The sequence below is a fragment of the Desmodus rotundus genome, chromosome 2 (genome assembly GCF_022682495.2).
Source record: "Desmodus rotundus isolate HL8 chromosome 2, HLdesRot8A.1, whole genome shotgun sequence".
Taxonomy (NCBI): domain Eukaryota; kingdom Metazoa; phylum Chordata; class Mammalia; order Chiroptera; family Phyllostomidae; genus Desmodus; species Desmodus rotundus.
In genome coordinates, this window is record NC_071388.1 from 150,384,939 (window position 1) to 150,401,374 (window position 16,436).

General features: G+C 39.5%; 1 protein-coding gene across 1 annotated transcript in view; it reads right to left on the minus strand.

The window, feature by feature from the left end:
- The window catches only part of DPP4 (dipeptidyl peptidase 4), an 81,836-nt gene that overhangs the window by 16,248 nt on the left and 49,152 nt on the right, over positions 1-16,436 (minus strand). The window contains exons 12-22 of the mRNA XM_024579835.4: positions 15,200-15,244; positions 12,958-13,065; positions 12,616-12,692; positions 11,638-11,691; positions 11,148-11,269; positions 9,379-9,426; positions 9,035-9,133; positions 6,703-6,772; positions 4,011-4,205; positions 815-869; positions 127-226 (exon numbers count right to left, since the gene is read on the minus strand). Of these exons, the coding sequence (XP_024435603.1) occupies positions 127-226; positions 815-869; positions 4,011-4,205; positions 6,703-6,772; positions 9,035-9,133; positions 9,379-9,426; positions 11,148-11,269; positions 11,638-11,691; positions 12,616-12,692; positions 12,958-13,065; positions 15,200-15,244 (973 nt within the window). The remainder of the gene's footprint in view (positions 1-126; positions 227-814; positions 870-4,010; positions 4,206-6,702; positions 6,773-9,034; positions 9,134-9,378; positions 9,427-11,147; positions 11,270-11,637; positions 11,692-12,615; positions 12,693-12,957; positions 13,066-15,199; positions 15,245-16,436) is intronic.

Genomic DNA, 16,436 nt, shown 5'->3' on the forward strand with positions numbered 1-16,436 from the left:
AAAATACGAGTAAGATAAATGAGCTTATTCACTGTAAAAACACTGAAACCTAAAAAGGAATGGTTCTGTCACTTGAACTCAAGGTCAACACTCAGTATCTCTTTGTACCCGATAGCAATTACGTACCGTAGAACTCCCAGGCTGCCACAGGCGCCACGGCTATCCCACACTTGAACACGCCACTTCCCGCTCCCAGGACCATTGAGGTTACGTACCCTCCATATGACTAAGGAATGGAAACGGTTATTTTTACGGAGGTAAAGGAATTAAGAACATATGGTAGGCGAGTTGCAGTTTCCACATTTCTCACATCTTTATATACTGTGCCTCTTTAGAGATAGAAAGCATGGTACAAGAGGCTTAAATTGGCCTTAATTGGGCAGTATCTAAAGACTACATTTTCAGAGCCCTAGTCCCTTTTCTTAGTAGGTGTGAGGGGGAAAAGCATTGAAAAGTTGCTGGGTAGTACAATTAAAGAAAAAATAAAAATAATAAACAGTAAATCTTTACTGACTTTGACTCATGAGAAAAGTCCCCCTCCCTCCCTCCTGCCCTTTCTCCTTCCCTCCCTCTCTCCCTCTTTCTTTTCTTCCTCACCTCCCTCCCACAGCATAATAAACAAAGGTGTAAGCTTGGCTAGTAGGAACTCGCTGTCTAGAGATCTAAGACATTTTATTTGGACCTTCTTAGATTGAAATGATAGACAGGATTTTCATCTTAAAAATATTTCCACACAAAAGGTATACTATTACCCAGCCCTGGGTTGTATTCACTAAGAAACGTGTGTAGGGCCATCAGCCAAGCAAATACTCACCCAGCCCCAGATTGCAATTCGTTTGTCGTCCACAAATCCCATTTTTGAAAATTGTCTAAAATACATGGCAGAAGTCTACGAATTAGTATTACATTGCATATAGGACACAAAGATAAATGCACAAGTGTGACATTTGTTCTCTACTTCATTCTATTAGAAACTAAGATATATTACTGCCAGCAATCAAATAAACACCTGAGACAAATGTCTATCATTTTTAACTTCAGAACGAGATGAATAAGATCACTATTGTTGGAGTCCATAAAATTTGTGTGTATGTGTATGTGGTGTATGATTCACAGAAAACAAATCCTGGCAGTTTTTTTTCACAGCTTTATACAAAAATTTGCAGCCCAGATGCACTTTTCTTTACATAATTGAATTTAAATCTCTCCAGATGTTTTTCAGTTTGAGAGAGGATGTCTCTGCCATGGAGAAATATAGGAGCATGGAGAACATCTGGGTAGGGCTTAGAAATGTATCTGAGCTCTCCCTACCTGAGAACCTAAAAACCATTCTCTAAATCAGGGGTGTCAAACCCATGTTCACCAGGGGCCACATCACCCTCGTGGTTGCCTTCAAAGGGCCAAAATAATTTTAGGACTGTATAAGTGTAACTACTCCTTAACTGTTAAGGAGTTGAAATTACATTCGGCCTTTGGAGGCAACCACAAGGCTGATGTGGCCCCCAGTGAAAATGAGTTTGACACCCCTGCAAATAAATCCCTTCTAATGCCGGGTGTGGATTAGTTAGCTTGGGCACCATAAATCAGACTTTTCCCTGATAGATTAAGAAGTCTTTTTGCCACACAATTGTGTTCAGGATTGGAATCCAGGTAAAGAACGAAGAAAAATGTTTTATGCGAAAAATATTAATCTTAGCCTTATATCAAAAGATAATTTATTTACTTTTTAAAATATCTAGCAATTGGGACACTTAACTTTGTAGTATTGAAGGACATGGGAAACCCTTGCGTTGACCTACATGTGGCTGTGAGAATCTGTGTTTTCAATCGATGATGTATGTCTTAGGCTACACCGAGTTAGACAATATCAGTTGGGCAATATTATTAAAGAATTTAATGTACTTTTCAACTTATCATCTCCTTCATGTAAACCTTTAAAACTTAGTATACGTATGTACAAAAATGTGCACCACGTCAGGAGTGTGCGGGCTCATTCATCTTTACAAAGGTCACCTGTCCCTGAACAAAGACACACCGCCTTACTGTCACCCAGAAGTCTCTGGGTCATTTCTCCCTTGCAAAAGGAAAAAAATGCAATGTTTTCCTCTTATTGGATTCCATAGAAATGTCACCTAAATCTGTGCCATGGTTTTGACTTTATGTGAATTGGGTCATGTAGAATACACTCCTTTGTGTCTGGCTTCTTTCATTCAACAGTCTGTCTGTGAGATTGATTCATCTGTGCGGTTGTGTATAGTTCTTTTTGGTTGCTGAAAAACGATTCCATTATATAGGCACATTACAGCTCATTACTTTTTAAAACTAGAGTTTTACGTCATGGATACTCAATTCTGTAATTTTAGAGCTTGCGTCGGTCAGCATTGAGAGACCCTGGAAACTATGCCCTCTCACACAGAGGACCAATCTGAATAAATAAAAATTTATTTAAAAAATATTACAGTTTCATTCTTTTTTTAAATCCTCACCTGAGAATATAGTTATTGATTTTAGAGAAGGAGATGGGGAGAGAGAGAAAAAGAGAGAGAAACATCTATGTGAGAAGGTAACATCGATTAGGTGCCTCGAGAATCAAACCGTGATCCACTGGGAACTGAACCTACAACCTTTTGGTGCACAGATGACGTGCCAACCAAGTAAGCCACCTGGCCAGAGCCATATAGCTTCACTTTTGAACAAATCTGTCCTTTTTTAAATATAATCTCCATTTTTTGGTTTTAAGGAAAATAATTCTTTTTTTTTAATGTTTTATTTATTTATTTTTAGAGAGAAGGGAAGGGAGGGAGTAAGAAGGGGAGAGAAACATCAATGTACGGTTGCTTCTCATGTGGCCCCACTGGGGACCTGGCCTGCAACCCAGGCTTGCGGCCTGGCTGGGAATTGAACCAGCAACCCTTTGTTTTGCAGCCTGCGCTCAACCCACTTAGCTACACCAGTCAGGGTGAAAATACTTAATTCTTAACGTTTGTGTAAGAGACTCAGGGATGCTCAATAAATTGACATTTCTTCAGTTGTTGCTTTGCTTAAAGGCCTCTTCCCCCACCCATTTAATCACTCATGATTTTTCTGCATTTCCTGGTTTATGATTTCACAATTATTTTAAATCACCTACTTATTATGTATGCTTCTGCAGACATCCATGAACTTGGATAGAAACTCAAAGATTACATTTCCCACTTAGCAGTTGAATACAATTGAATGCAAGAGTTGGAGTCAGACCTGGATTCAAATCCTGACTGATTTTAGCAAATTACCTAATTTAAGAACATCCATTTCTTTACATGAAATATGGAATACCAACATCCGCCTCCCAGGTTTGCTGTGCAGCTTTAATGACAATGCAGGTGGAACATTTTCCATGTTTCATGCACATGAAGGAGTAACCATCTAAGTCAGATTACATTTCTCTATAGTCCCACAGCCAGAGAGCATGAGAAGTAAATGCGATTCATACTTTACGAAGCCTTTCTAATTGTGAATAATGAGGGCTGTGCTCCACAATTTTTCCCGTAGTCGACGTAAGGTAGCCCTTATCCAGCCAGCTGGGCAAGTCATTTCTAGGGCTTCATAGCCTTCGCCGTCCTCCAGAGTGAATGAACACTGAACTCTCTACTTGTCCCTGGCTGCAGGGATGGTTCGCTTGCTTAATTAGATGTATACCCAAGCGCACATTTACCCCTCAATGTGTCCATGTGTTTGGTGAATTTTGAGTCTCTGTTCCTCTAAGGCAGTAGCATGGAAGTCAATTTCCTTTCTACAGTCACACACAGACAGGGATTTAGGAAATAATCTTTTTTTTTAACTTTACATAAACCTGTAATGACATACATTTTAATCTAAACATGGTTATCTTCACAAAAATCCACTCCAAGGATGAAAAGTTACAAATTCATGCCAGGTCACTTTAAATTCCTTACACTTTATGAATTTAAAATATAAATCGTGGGGAGGGGTAATCAGATGAGCTTTGAATTTATCTCTTAGTCACTCACCTGGCTGCTTCAATTTGATCTTCAACTTCAAGTGTTCCCAGTCTTCTGTTGATTGCGTGCATGATCTTATCTCCTTGGTAACCACTTCCTCTGCCATCGAAGCTGGCTACTATAATGTTTTCTGTGCTTGCAAGGTAAGTAGCCCAGTTGAGTGTGAAGGTGGCATCTGCTTTTTGACTACACGGGCCTGCATACCTGTGGGAAATTTGTTTTTAGCCCGTGTGGTTTTCCTGAATTGAATAAGGAGTACTTGCATGTCCATTCGCTGTGGGCAAGTCGTGTGCATCTTTTCTAATCATGAGCCCGAAACTGTGCCAGCCACTGAGGTGTCCACAGTACGCACTCTAAAACTTGGCACCATGACTACAATGGCTGTGTGCTTCCTTCAAAGATGTCAATAGGTTTCATTTTTGAAGATTGTTATCAAACAGACTTCTTTGGCTAACATTGTCTAAGTCATATATAGTTTGGAAATCAAAGAAATAAATTCTCTAATAGTTGGGGGAGGGGAGTTATGTTATGAAAAAATAACAAAGACGACAACAAGCAGCTTTGGAAATACTGTTCCGTATCAGCTTACAAGCGTTCCTAGAGCACAAGTGTATTTCCCAGGTTGGAACTTCCTTAAGGACGTTGACTGCTATATGATATGCATCGCAGTTCCTCCACTATGCAACACCACATTGCACACTGCTGCTCCCCAAATCACTGTGGAACGGACCAAAGTGTGAATGGCCGTGGTTCTTTAAAACTTCAAAGAGAAATAGACTGTGTTGGAAATTAGGTATGTTGTTCGGCCTTCTATTTCCGAACAAGTTTAACTCCCTTGTATCTGCAGTCTTCACAAGCTACAACCTACCCCACACACAACTGTACGCAAAATCTCTCTCAAGCCTTCTCGTTTCCCTTTGTTAATCAAGAGAAGCCCCCATCACTCGCTCATTGCTTTTCATTTAAATATGCCACCTTTGCACCATCTATAGACTCCTAGACCAAGATCCTCTCCAATCACTCTCTCCTCTCCCCGGCCCACTTCTCCTTCCCAGCTGTTCACTGTCCTTCTATAGGTTTAGCCACGTCCTGCTCCATGCCTTCACTAACATTTTCCTCCCTCACCTTAGAGATGGCAGTCAAAAGAACTTTAATTTTACACAAATTATCGTATTACTTTAATTATAAAATAAATATTACAACATTCTAGCTTTAAAAAGGACACAGTCATGCATTTCTTGGGCACATCCGCATTTTTTAACATTTTTAAACATAAAATGCCTTGGTTCTTTCAATGATATTAAATTTGGTAAAATAACAGCTTCCCTTAGTAGCAGTTATGTATCAAGTTACCTAACACATCCTAGCATTAAACAACATTGTTTTTAAAAATAGAAAACAAGGATTTAGATATCTAAAGATGTGAAGAGTAAGATCATTGAAAAGAAATGGACACTAAATTTACCTTTAAAATTTTTTTTTTAACTTTCTTAATGGAGATGCCCAATCATTACTCACTGGGTAGTTAAAGAAGATAAAATACCACTCTTTTCTAAAGGCTCCTTTTTTAGACTTGAGGCTAAAGTCTAAAGCGAGTTAGTGTGACTACAGTCAAAACTAGGCTTAATGAAAATCAAATAGCACATTTGGAAGTTTAAAATATCGCCGTCCTTGAGCTTTTATGTTTCGTTTACATGAAACTGTAAATACAATGGAACAAGGTTGAGTCTAATGCTAATATGTGTACCCTTCCTTCTTCTTCTTCTTCTTCTTTTTTTTTTTTTTTTTTTTGCTAGTAACATCAGAAAAGTAAAGTTCCTGAGCTTGAGCTTCAGTTTTCTCTTCAAGATAATGGACCCAATAGAATTTACCACGTGCATTTGCAGTGTGAACAAAACTGGGCAAATTAGCTGGCAGGCAGCAGGCACCCAATACACCGCTTTGTTTTTAATGAGGGAAATGAGTCACCCTAAAACAGGAAGAGTGGAATTGTGGCATCGTGGGTGAAGTCAGCGCAATCTTAGGATTAAAGCAATTTTAGGATTAAAGTTAAATGTATTCCTAATAATCATCAAAGATTATTTTGCAAAGCTGCCATATTGAGAGATTGCATGAGTTCACTGTCACTGCTCAAAAACTGGTGATTTCAGAACTTTAAGATTTGAAGAAGTTTGGATTATAATGAATCCTTTCCTGTATCACATAGGTTCTCTTCACCAAAAAGAGGAATGCAAAATACCAGGCAGTGATATTTCAGGAACTAAAGAAAAAGAAACCTGATGTCCTATGGAAACAAAGGCAATCATGGAAAATGTTTTGGCCGCGTTTGGGGGTGAGGAAACTATAGAGGCTATTCACACCCATCTTGCTCATTAAAATCTCCACAGTGAAAGGATAAAAATGGGGACTTGAGAATTCCTTTGGAACTGCCTTGGAGTTCAGGGAAACAAAACAAAATCCATATGCTCTTATGATGAAAGAAGAGGGTCTCTCTTCTCCATTAGAAAAAAGGTAAAAAGTGCACGTTTGGGTCTGTGACTGCAAAATAGGTGGAGGAAATAGTAAAACTGCAGCACAATGATCCGGGGAGAGAGAAAGGACGTGTTTTGCTTCATTTTTCAGTAAGCTACATTGGGCCAAAAAAAAAAAGAGAATGACAGTTAACTTCTAAATTTTTAGTTCCCTCTTCTTGAATACTTACACATCTATTAGTAGAGGATATTTCTTGGATTTATCAAAATTAGGAGGCAAGATCATCTGATACCAAAATTCTAAATAAACAGAAAGATTAATTAGTGAATTAAGAACAATGATTAGCACATGATTTTGGTTTCTTATCTGTTAGTGATAAATCATATCTAGAGTTTAACAATTTTTTAAATTTAAATAGAAAAAGAAAATGAACCACTTGCATTCAGCACGTTTTAAAGAAATAAAACCATTCTCTTTCAGGTTGAACTAGTATTTTAAAATACTAGTTCAGATTAAACAATATGAGTTGTTTCAATGTATCTATTAAGTACATCAGTGCCTTGTAAGATAAAGGTGCATTTTAGAATTGCTAATGTTTTGTTTTTATGATTCTATTCTCTGGTATCTGATCTATTTATCTAGTTTGTTTATGGCTTATGTTCTGAGTTTGCCTGCAAAATGCCTTCCTCTTCTTGAATTTCCTTGAAGATGTTTAGGATATTTAGTTGGGCCCAACTCTATTTTAATGACATTTTAGTAATTCTTATTGCCATCTCAGACCCCAAGTGGAGTTCCCATTTCCAGCTGTGTGTTCCACAGCATGAAGTCAGGGTTCCGTGGAAAAACTGCTGTGTACGTTTTATGTGACCTTTCACAGATCTGTTTAATTCTCTGTGCTTGATTTGCCATCAGTTTAATAAAATTTATCCCTAAATAATGAATCGGTTTCCTTTGCTCCCAAATTTAGGATAATGAGCTTGACTAATAAATGTAAAAGAGAAAAAAGTGATAGCTGTTCCATATTTTAAGAAGATCGCCTCCAGCTTCAATACATTTGACCTGTTCGGAAAATTTTCCCTCTCTCTAGAGCCACTTCTCCTTTGTGTTTACCTTTGTTTCTGTTTTCTGTTACAATTGTTTTAGTTGATGAAAAAAGAAAGATGTAGGAGTCCAATCTTTATATGGAGTGTTTTCAATTTGTATTTTACTAATTGTTTTATGCCTTTTGTTAAATGTGCTAAAAGAACAAAAATTTTAGTCTCTATTACATTTCAAATTATCAGTTGATCATAATGCTTTTAATGAATATGCCAAAACCATCTTTTGATCTGTCTTTTGTCTGAATCAGCACTAGTTGATGGGAAGTGTTTTAGTTCCACCTTTTTGAAGATATGCAGCCTGTTCTGTGGGGGATTGTTTCTAATCCCTAATCCCATCTCCCTTTGCCCCCTCCTGGCAGACTTCCCAGGGCCTTCCTTTGCTGGAGTTTGAAAGGTATAATCACCTTCCATCTGGACCCTCCCCTTCTGGCAGCTCCCTCCTTCCCTCTCTATCACATTTTCTGTCCAATCTTCTGGTTTCCGTGACCGTGACCGTAAAACCTTTAGAGCTCCCCACTGTTTACCAACAGAAAGAGAAGGTCACATTTTAGGGTTCAGTGCCTTCTGCACCTGGCAGTCCAGTGAGCTCTCCAGAACTCTAAACCCTGCCAGTTAAGCCTGAATCAAGGGGCAGCTGCCCTGGCAGTACTTGGGAATTTCTTACAAACTCAGAATCCCAGGCCCACCTGACCAGAATGTGCTTGCTAACAAGGTTTGGGGGGCGGGGGGAGCTGGGGACACACAATGCATACTCAGTTTGAATAACACTGTTCTAGGCCGTTCTTCAGAAGTACCCACACTTTGCAATGCTTTTCCTGCCATTTAAAATTAGAAGAGTTGAGTCTTTTCTATCATTATCCTATATTAAAAAAATAAATCTGAAATAAATCCTGATGGGTTTCTTGCTCCTTTATAAGTTGTCAGCCCTTAAAAAGAAAAAAAAAAAAAAACAAGCAAGCAAATAAAAATGAACAAATTACAAGATTTTCTACTCAACGAAACCTATTTTTCTTAGTGGTCCCTGAATATAATCCATAATCAAGCAACCAGGCCAGAGACTAGGCTAACTCTTGAGGCACAAGGGTGAAGAAAAATTCAAGATTTATCTCCTGAGCCTGAAGTATCAACATTTTATAGCTAGCCTTAATTTTTGTTATACAATCATCTTAGATATTTTTGATCTCTTTGGGTTAAGGTAAAGTACATTAGGATATTGTTAAGTTAAAGACACAATTAAGACAATAGTAAAACAGAGTTACAGTTGAGATAAATGATGGTATATTTTAACACAAAAGAATATAAAACTAGTAGTTCTTGTGACAAAACATTTCATAGAAAATAACCTTAAATCAGATTTATATACACTCTGAAATGCATATTTTCAGATCAAGTTATTATATTTAGTTTTATTTTTATTGGTGTTTTCATGAAAAGTTCTGTTCCAAAAGAAATTTAACTTACTTGTTCCATTCAAAGTAATAAAGTTCAGTTCTTTTTTTGGCATCTGGACATCCTCCAGCATTTTTTTCAAAGCTGAATTGTCTTCCAGAACTCTCAGTTCTAAACAATATTCGAGATAGTGGAAATTGATTACAATGTAAAGAAGCTGGATCATGCAAAGCGACAACAAACAAGCGGGCAATTCACTGATGGGACTATACATGCTTCAGGCTATAAACCTTGTGTTCAATGTCCTTGTTAAGACACTCTAAAACCAAAGAAAATCTCACTACCGGAAGAAGACTTGGGTTCTCTTTACACACACTTTCCTAAAAAAAGATGAATGGTGAAATACAAGAAAATACCTGTATCATTGCTGCCGCTGTGCAGAGTGTACAGGGGGAGACCAGGGCCTGTTAACACAGTCAGGAAAAATACATGTTAGTGAAGTACTCTTTAACAAAAAGGAAGACAGCATATGTTTCAAAAATAGCATTTATTGCTATTTAACTTTGATAGAATAAATATCATAATGGATAAAGGGCTCATCAAATGTTAGCTGCTTTTCCTTCCTTGAAATAAGTGCAATTTGAGTGTGAGCATGAGAAATGTTACCAGAAAGGTACAGGGCTCAGGAGAATGAAGAAATGAACTTCTGGACCTGCTGGTGCCTTGGTCACGTTATCATTTCTGTGCCTAGTTTCCTCATTTGTGCACTCAGCCATGGGGCCCCAGGAAAGCTGCTAAGCTTCCCTGCTTTAAATCCACAATCGGGGGAGGGTCACACCAGCCCTCAGGGCCTGCCACCCCCAGGGTGGGGCTCTGGAGCCAGCCTCACCTAGGGGAGGGGCGCATTTCCCTCCGGCTGCCCCTCACCGCGAAGGCCTAGAGCCTGGCGGCACATCTGCAGAGTGCCTGACTTGGCTCAGCGATTCCCTCCTGGCGTGCAAAAGTGTTTTTCTCACCCTTCCATATCTTCACTATTTATCCCAACTGTGGTAGCTGCAGAGTAGAAGGTAATGTATAGAAAAGCTATTTTCTGAGCTATCTAATTTCATACATTTGGATAATACTAATTTTTACCTGATTGGAACCACAGTGAAGGCATTATTCAGACCTGGGTTTGAATTCTGGCTTACCCGCTGTTTGACTTAGGACAACATATCTATGCTTCAACCTCCTCATATGAAATGAAGATAATATTACGTACATTTTAGAGTTTTCTCAAGGGTCAGACAAAATCATGGATATAAAACTTTTAGCACAGTGCTTATTATAAAACACCTGCCCAAGAAATGGTGACTGAAAACAGCCATAGTAAAGAGCATTAAGAAAAATATGAGTAAATAAAATATGCCAGTAAAGAAAGATTCAGATAACTGGTTTGGAGACCACATTTTGGTGAGAAAGAGTTCTGTTCAGAATACCCAAATTCCTTCTGTCACTTTGAGAAGTAATTCAGTCCAGTGCTTAATGGAGGGCTCGGGAGGCAGAGGCCTGTGTTCGTATTCTGCGTTTAGTAGCTGTGTGACCTGTGGAAGTTCTATTGGCTCTCCTTGTTCAGGCTTTTTCATTTATAATAAAGAAAACAATAATAACAATAGAAACGGAAAACAGAGCAGTGAGCAAGCCGGGTAACAGGCACCATCCACATTTCTCAATGAAAAGAGCAGGTGCGCAAAATGATAATTTAAAAAAATACACTATACGTGTATATATAAGGATGAAGTGCCTCTGTTATACATGAGCTCTGGGGTGTGATTGTTTTCGGTCTGAAGAAGCCTCTTGGTTAGAAGGGGAAAGAAAGGTGATTAACTCTCCACTCAGACATGAATGATGAGAAGAGGACTTCTATGATTTCAAGAACTCCTCGGACTCAAAAGGAGAGAACTGAGCAGGACAGAAAGAATGTTTCCTAAACTGGACACAGAAAGAGAGACTTTAGGGATGGAGACGCTGAGCCAGGAGGGTGGTAAGAAGGTTTTCCAGAGAGAGGAGGGGCCGTCAGCTGGGGAGTGGAAGGGGAGTGGAGGGGAGTGGAAGCTCACAGGCCGGGGGATGGAGGGAGCTCCTGCAGCTAGACATTGTGGGTAGTCACTGCTGCCCTGCCTCCCTGTAGCCAGTTCCGACTTACCCGAACATCTCAGCTGGTAGTACTTGGCTTCTTTACTGAATGATACAGAATAGTACTGACACCTTTCTGGGTGCAGCTCACAAGTAAGACACGTCGCCTTTGTGTTGTTACTGAGCTGGATTCTGTAAAACCAATGATGGAAATTAAGTGTTTGGTTACAGGATAAATGAAAGAAAGAAATCAAAAAATGCCATATATTCCAAGATGTCAGATTGCCAAAACAATCCTCAAAAACTTTTAAAATGCAAAATATACATTAATTGATTAATAACCTCAACCCCCCCATTGTTTGGAAATATCACAAAACATCCAATGAAATCATTCTCTTTTGTTGACATGCAGATTGATTTATAAAGGAATAAAAGCATTTGGGAACAAATTCAGTTTAATATATTACTTAGGACAAGTCCCCCCTTCACCCCCCCCAAAAAAGAGTCAAAAAATTGTGCGCCAGCTTAAAAGACTCAAGTCAACTTGATAAATATCTTACTTATAAAGATTTCTTTGTCCTGGCTTTCCATTATATTCATTACTAATGTAGTATCTGGGAAGAAAAATAAATGAAGTATATATTAATTATGTTTTTTAAGAAAAGTCAAGTACACTTCATTTAACTTAACACCGAGCATTAGTGCTCATACAAGTGCTTGCTCTCCTTCCATTATTTTCCCTGCCCTCTTGCCCCCAGAAGCCAGCTTCCCCATCATCTCTAAATAGGACATTCTTTTTATTTATCAGACTAAAGTATCTCAATGCAGGGATTGCTCCCTTAACTAAAATAGTCATTAACATCTCAAAAGAAGTCTTTTGTAAGAAAAATTTAACTGGACAACTAACCTAAAGTCCAGACGCCATTTGCCTATACCGCTTTCCCTGTTTGCTGATTTGTAAGACAAACTGCTAGGTGGCAGCAGGCCCATCTTCCCGAGATCAGCAGAGCATCTCCTAAAGAGACCCTTCAGAAGCTGCTATGGGTAGTGGGTGCATTCTTCTATGGTGAGACCAGAAAGGAATTATAAGCATGCCTGAGATTCTAATGAAAATTAACACTCCCTTTCCCACCAACTCGTGGGAGTAGACAGCCTCTGTGAAGCTTTCCAGTTCCCAGAGGAAGTCTGAGACATGGACAGAGAAAATAGCCTCTTCAAGTCTTCCCAAAATTCAGTGGCAGTTGAAATTTAACAAAAGGCCCCTGGGTGCTAGCTCAGTGTTCTAAGATGGTTCAGAAAAAGAGGCTACAGCTCTCTTAATGTAAAGCAGGTAAGAGCCAGAGGTAGAGCTGCTTGGTGGCAGGGTATCAAATCTGCTAAGCATATGTGAAAATCATTAAGGCTTCCATATGTTAAAAAGAAAAAAAGTACTGAACACATTCCAAACAGACTACTCTTTATTTGTATGAGATTTTTCCCTATTTCTCAGCAAAGAGGGCATGATTATGAGAAATACGTTTACATCCTAGCATACTTACAGGTAATCATTGGTAAGGGCTTCTATCCCGATGACTTCCCAGGCTCCTTTTGTAATAAATATGCAATCCTGATTGGGCTTAAAAAAAAAGGGGGTTGATTAGACTCTCTCCAATCAAGGTTGAGAAGAGGATTAAATCATTTATATCAGAAATTCAGATAATCTCAAGTCTTTTTCTTGGGTCTCCCCACCCCATCCACCTTACTAGATACTGCCCAGGAATTTGAAATAGTCTGATTATTTGTATACGTTCATCGATTTCTATGAAATGACTTCCACTTCAAGGCAGTTTTTTTTTAAAAAAGGGAGATCAACCTGAAAGGAGTTGTGTAAGAATACTTACTTTCTTATCTACTTGGAAAAGACAAATGTGTTTGTAGCCCTCATGATTGCTGATGATCTTGTAGAAGCTATTCCCATCAGAGGTAAAGTGGGGTTCTGCAGGCTTAAACTAGAAAATATTAGAAAAAAATGTTAAAGCACATTAGTCTCATCTCAGTACCAACTTTAGTTTTAGAAATTACAACACCTATGCATAAAACCCATGCTTCATTTACTTGCCAAATGAAACCACCGTGTCTTGAAGTAAAATTCTCCTTCTAGAAAATGCAGACAGAAAGATCTAATGCCTAGAGAATTCTTTTGTGAGGGGTAAATGAGAGAAGGCGCATGAAGAGGCTGCCATAGGATACTCAACACATTGCTGGCAGTGGTGACTGTTCTTCTTGGACATGTTCTCTCTTTGGAGGATAACTCTGACTCCAGATTACAAGTGTGCAAAAATTAGCATTAGCTTTTCATTTTCAAGAAGTATATTTCCTCCATGTCACAAATGTGCTTTCTTGAAACACACTAATATTATATTTGACTGTTTCAGGTTGGAGGTGGTTTGTCATTCGAGGGATTTTTTTCTTTTGCCTATCTTTTACATAGATTTCTTTTTGAAAGTCAGAAAGTCTTTCACTATCTCTGGAGCAGATACCATAAGAAATGTGTCTTACATTTCGGTACAGAAACATTCATATGGTTATCATTTTATTATAAGTCTTCATTTTGCTAAATAAGATCAACGGTTTACAAAAAAAAGTTGTATGGAAATACAGAACAGCATTTCCAGTTTTACAGTTCAATGGAGATAATTCTCAGAATGTAATGTAGTTTAAGAAGGATAGCATCTACCCCAGCCCGAAACGAATATGCCGCTTAACAACTTCGATTTCTTTACTGCATTTGAGAGCAGGTAGGAGATGGTCTTTTAAAATTGTTGGTGCACTTCTCCCTCGATGTTTGCCCTCTCCTCCGCTCCCATTTTGGGAATGAAGAAAAATGCTTCCCTGCTCTATTTAGTGATTCAAAGAGAATTCATTATGGAGCATGCTGAGGCGTGCAGTGCGCTTGGTGTTCTCATTACAGAGCTCTGAAACACATTCCCCTCTCTAGACCTGTGTTCACAGCCTTATCTTTTTAATACATTTCCCTGTTTCCCCTGGATGGAGTTGTGCCTAGGAGAAATGTGTGAAAAGTGGCATCTGTCTGGTTAAATACAGAGAGGAAAAAACATATTTTTTTCAGAGAGTCGTGAGGAAGTGTAGCATGTCTCTTGCCATGGAGGAAACCACTTTTCATGTTGGCAAACCTCTCCCCTCTGCCCAATCAATGCCTGAAGAAAAAGGACGTGTGAATGCTATCAGAGCTCCCAGCCCAGCTGGAAGGGGCCACGTTCCTGAACCGGGGGCCTCTCATCAGTACCCAAGGAGATGTGAAATCTTGACGTGTTTTATGTACTTTGTTTCTCTCTTAAAGGGGACTTAATGGAAGCGGTCACAAAAATTAGGTGAGATTCCATCTTCATGTTTCACAAGAGGTGCCGTGATGGCTGGAGTTCCTTCATCAACTTGCTTCACCCCATCGCTTACAGCGCCGCAGTCGATGACGGCTTCCCAAGGTGGAGCGTGCCGGGAGTGAAAGGCCTGAGAAATCTCTGAGGGTCATCGTGCTTTCTTGCATTCAGCTTTGCATCCGGGGACTATCAAAGGGTGACCCCACATGAGTATGATTTCCTCCAAAGAGAGCTGCGTGGGGGGATGAGGTGTATGCCACTGAACTTCTGCTGGGCGTGCAGCAGTCCCATCTTCTGCATTCATGCGGACTATAAATGCAAATCATGTTTTCTGCCTCGGAAGCACATAACTTCAAATACGAGGTCAACAAGCACATTCAGTATCTTGGCCGCCTTTCAGCAATGGTTGCTTTTAACATACCGGGAGCTACAATTTGCCTAGAGTATGTTTTTTGTTTTGCCTGCTCCTCATTATCACTTCTTGGCCTTTTGGCTGAGATCAAGAGTGTGCGCTCTTCATTGATTTTCCACTTGCCCCCTCACTTTTTCCAACTGAGTATGTTAAATATTCTCTATAAGAAGATATCTCTGCAGGGCGCATTTAAATATTTTGAGAAACAGGTCAACAAATATCTCTATTATTAACAAATCACATAGGGCCTTGCTTGTATATCTACATGTTAACTAGCTCTGAGTATCTGACGCACACATATGACAGAAAGACCCGTAACTCTTAAACACTTACTCTTCCAACCCAGCCAGTAGTACTCTCTTCAATATGCTGTCGTCGCTAGGGAGGAAAGAAGATGAAGTGTTTTAAAGAGAAGTGAGATATGAGTTCAATCCTTTAGTCATAATTTGTGGTAATATAAATAAAATTTCACTTAAAATAATGAAAAACTTCTCCATTCATATACTTGCATCTATGTTGGCATTTTTAAATATATAATTACATTATATCATTTACCTCTCTTATCTAGAGCTCTGTCTTGGGTCAAAACCCACCTGCTGTCTTGGAAGCCCAATGGCATTTCAGGTCAACAGGTACAGAACTGGGGATAATCTCATTATCCATCCTCCCTCCTGACCAGCTTGTTCTTACTCCTTCATTCTTCCCCTGGTGAGTGATCAGTTCACCCAAGCCAGAGACCTCGGAATCGTTCTGGATTCCTACTCTTCTGAGGAGCCAGTCACCCGGCTCAGCCCTGTCATCTGGTTCTTTGACTTCTCTCGTCTTTGTCCACCACTACTGCCTTAGTTCATGGTCTTACCAAGCAAGTTCACTCCTTTGCTTGGTATGTTACCCTGATCTCCTGGTTGGACACCCTGCTGTTCTTCTGTTCTTTCAGTCAGCTCTCCAGTCTGCTCAACCCACAGTCTACATCATTTGGCAACAGATAGCTCTATCTCATTATGATCCTCTCCTCTTTAAAACCATGAAACAGCTTCCCATGTCTTACAAGACATGTCCAAACTCCTCAGAATGGCACCTGAGTCTTAGTCTGGATCTCTGACTTCAGTTTTCACCATCGTCCTTCTCTCCCAAGCCCTAGTCCTATGTATCTGTGGACCCCGCATGCTCCTAGCTGTTCCCACTGCACAGCCTCTGCTCAGAGGGCCTTTATGCCCTTATCTGCCCAGCACATGGCAACTTATTCCAGAAGGCTCCAGATCTCTCCCCCAACATTTCCCATTCCACTCTATCTGCCCTTAGTCAAGTTGATCATATTCCTTTGCTCTACATCCCTTGCACCTTGCTTATAACCTTTAAGGGCACAATGCCCTGATAGGGTAGTTTGATTGGCAGAAATCAAAGAACTTAGGTTTTACAGTGTGCTTCTGGCTGCCATGTGACCAGAGCAACCTCCCTAACCTTACTGAGCCTCAGTCTCCACAATGGGTGGCTACTGTGACTGTTCAAGAGATGGTAACTATTATTATTTTTATAATGGAATTCCTTAATAGAACATAAAATCTGGGGG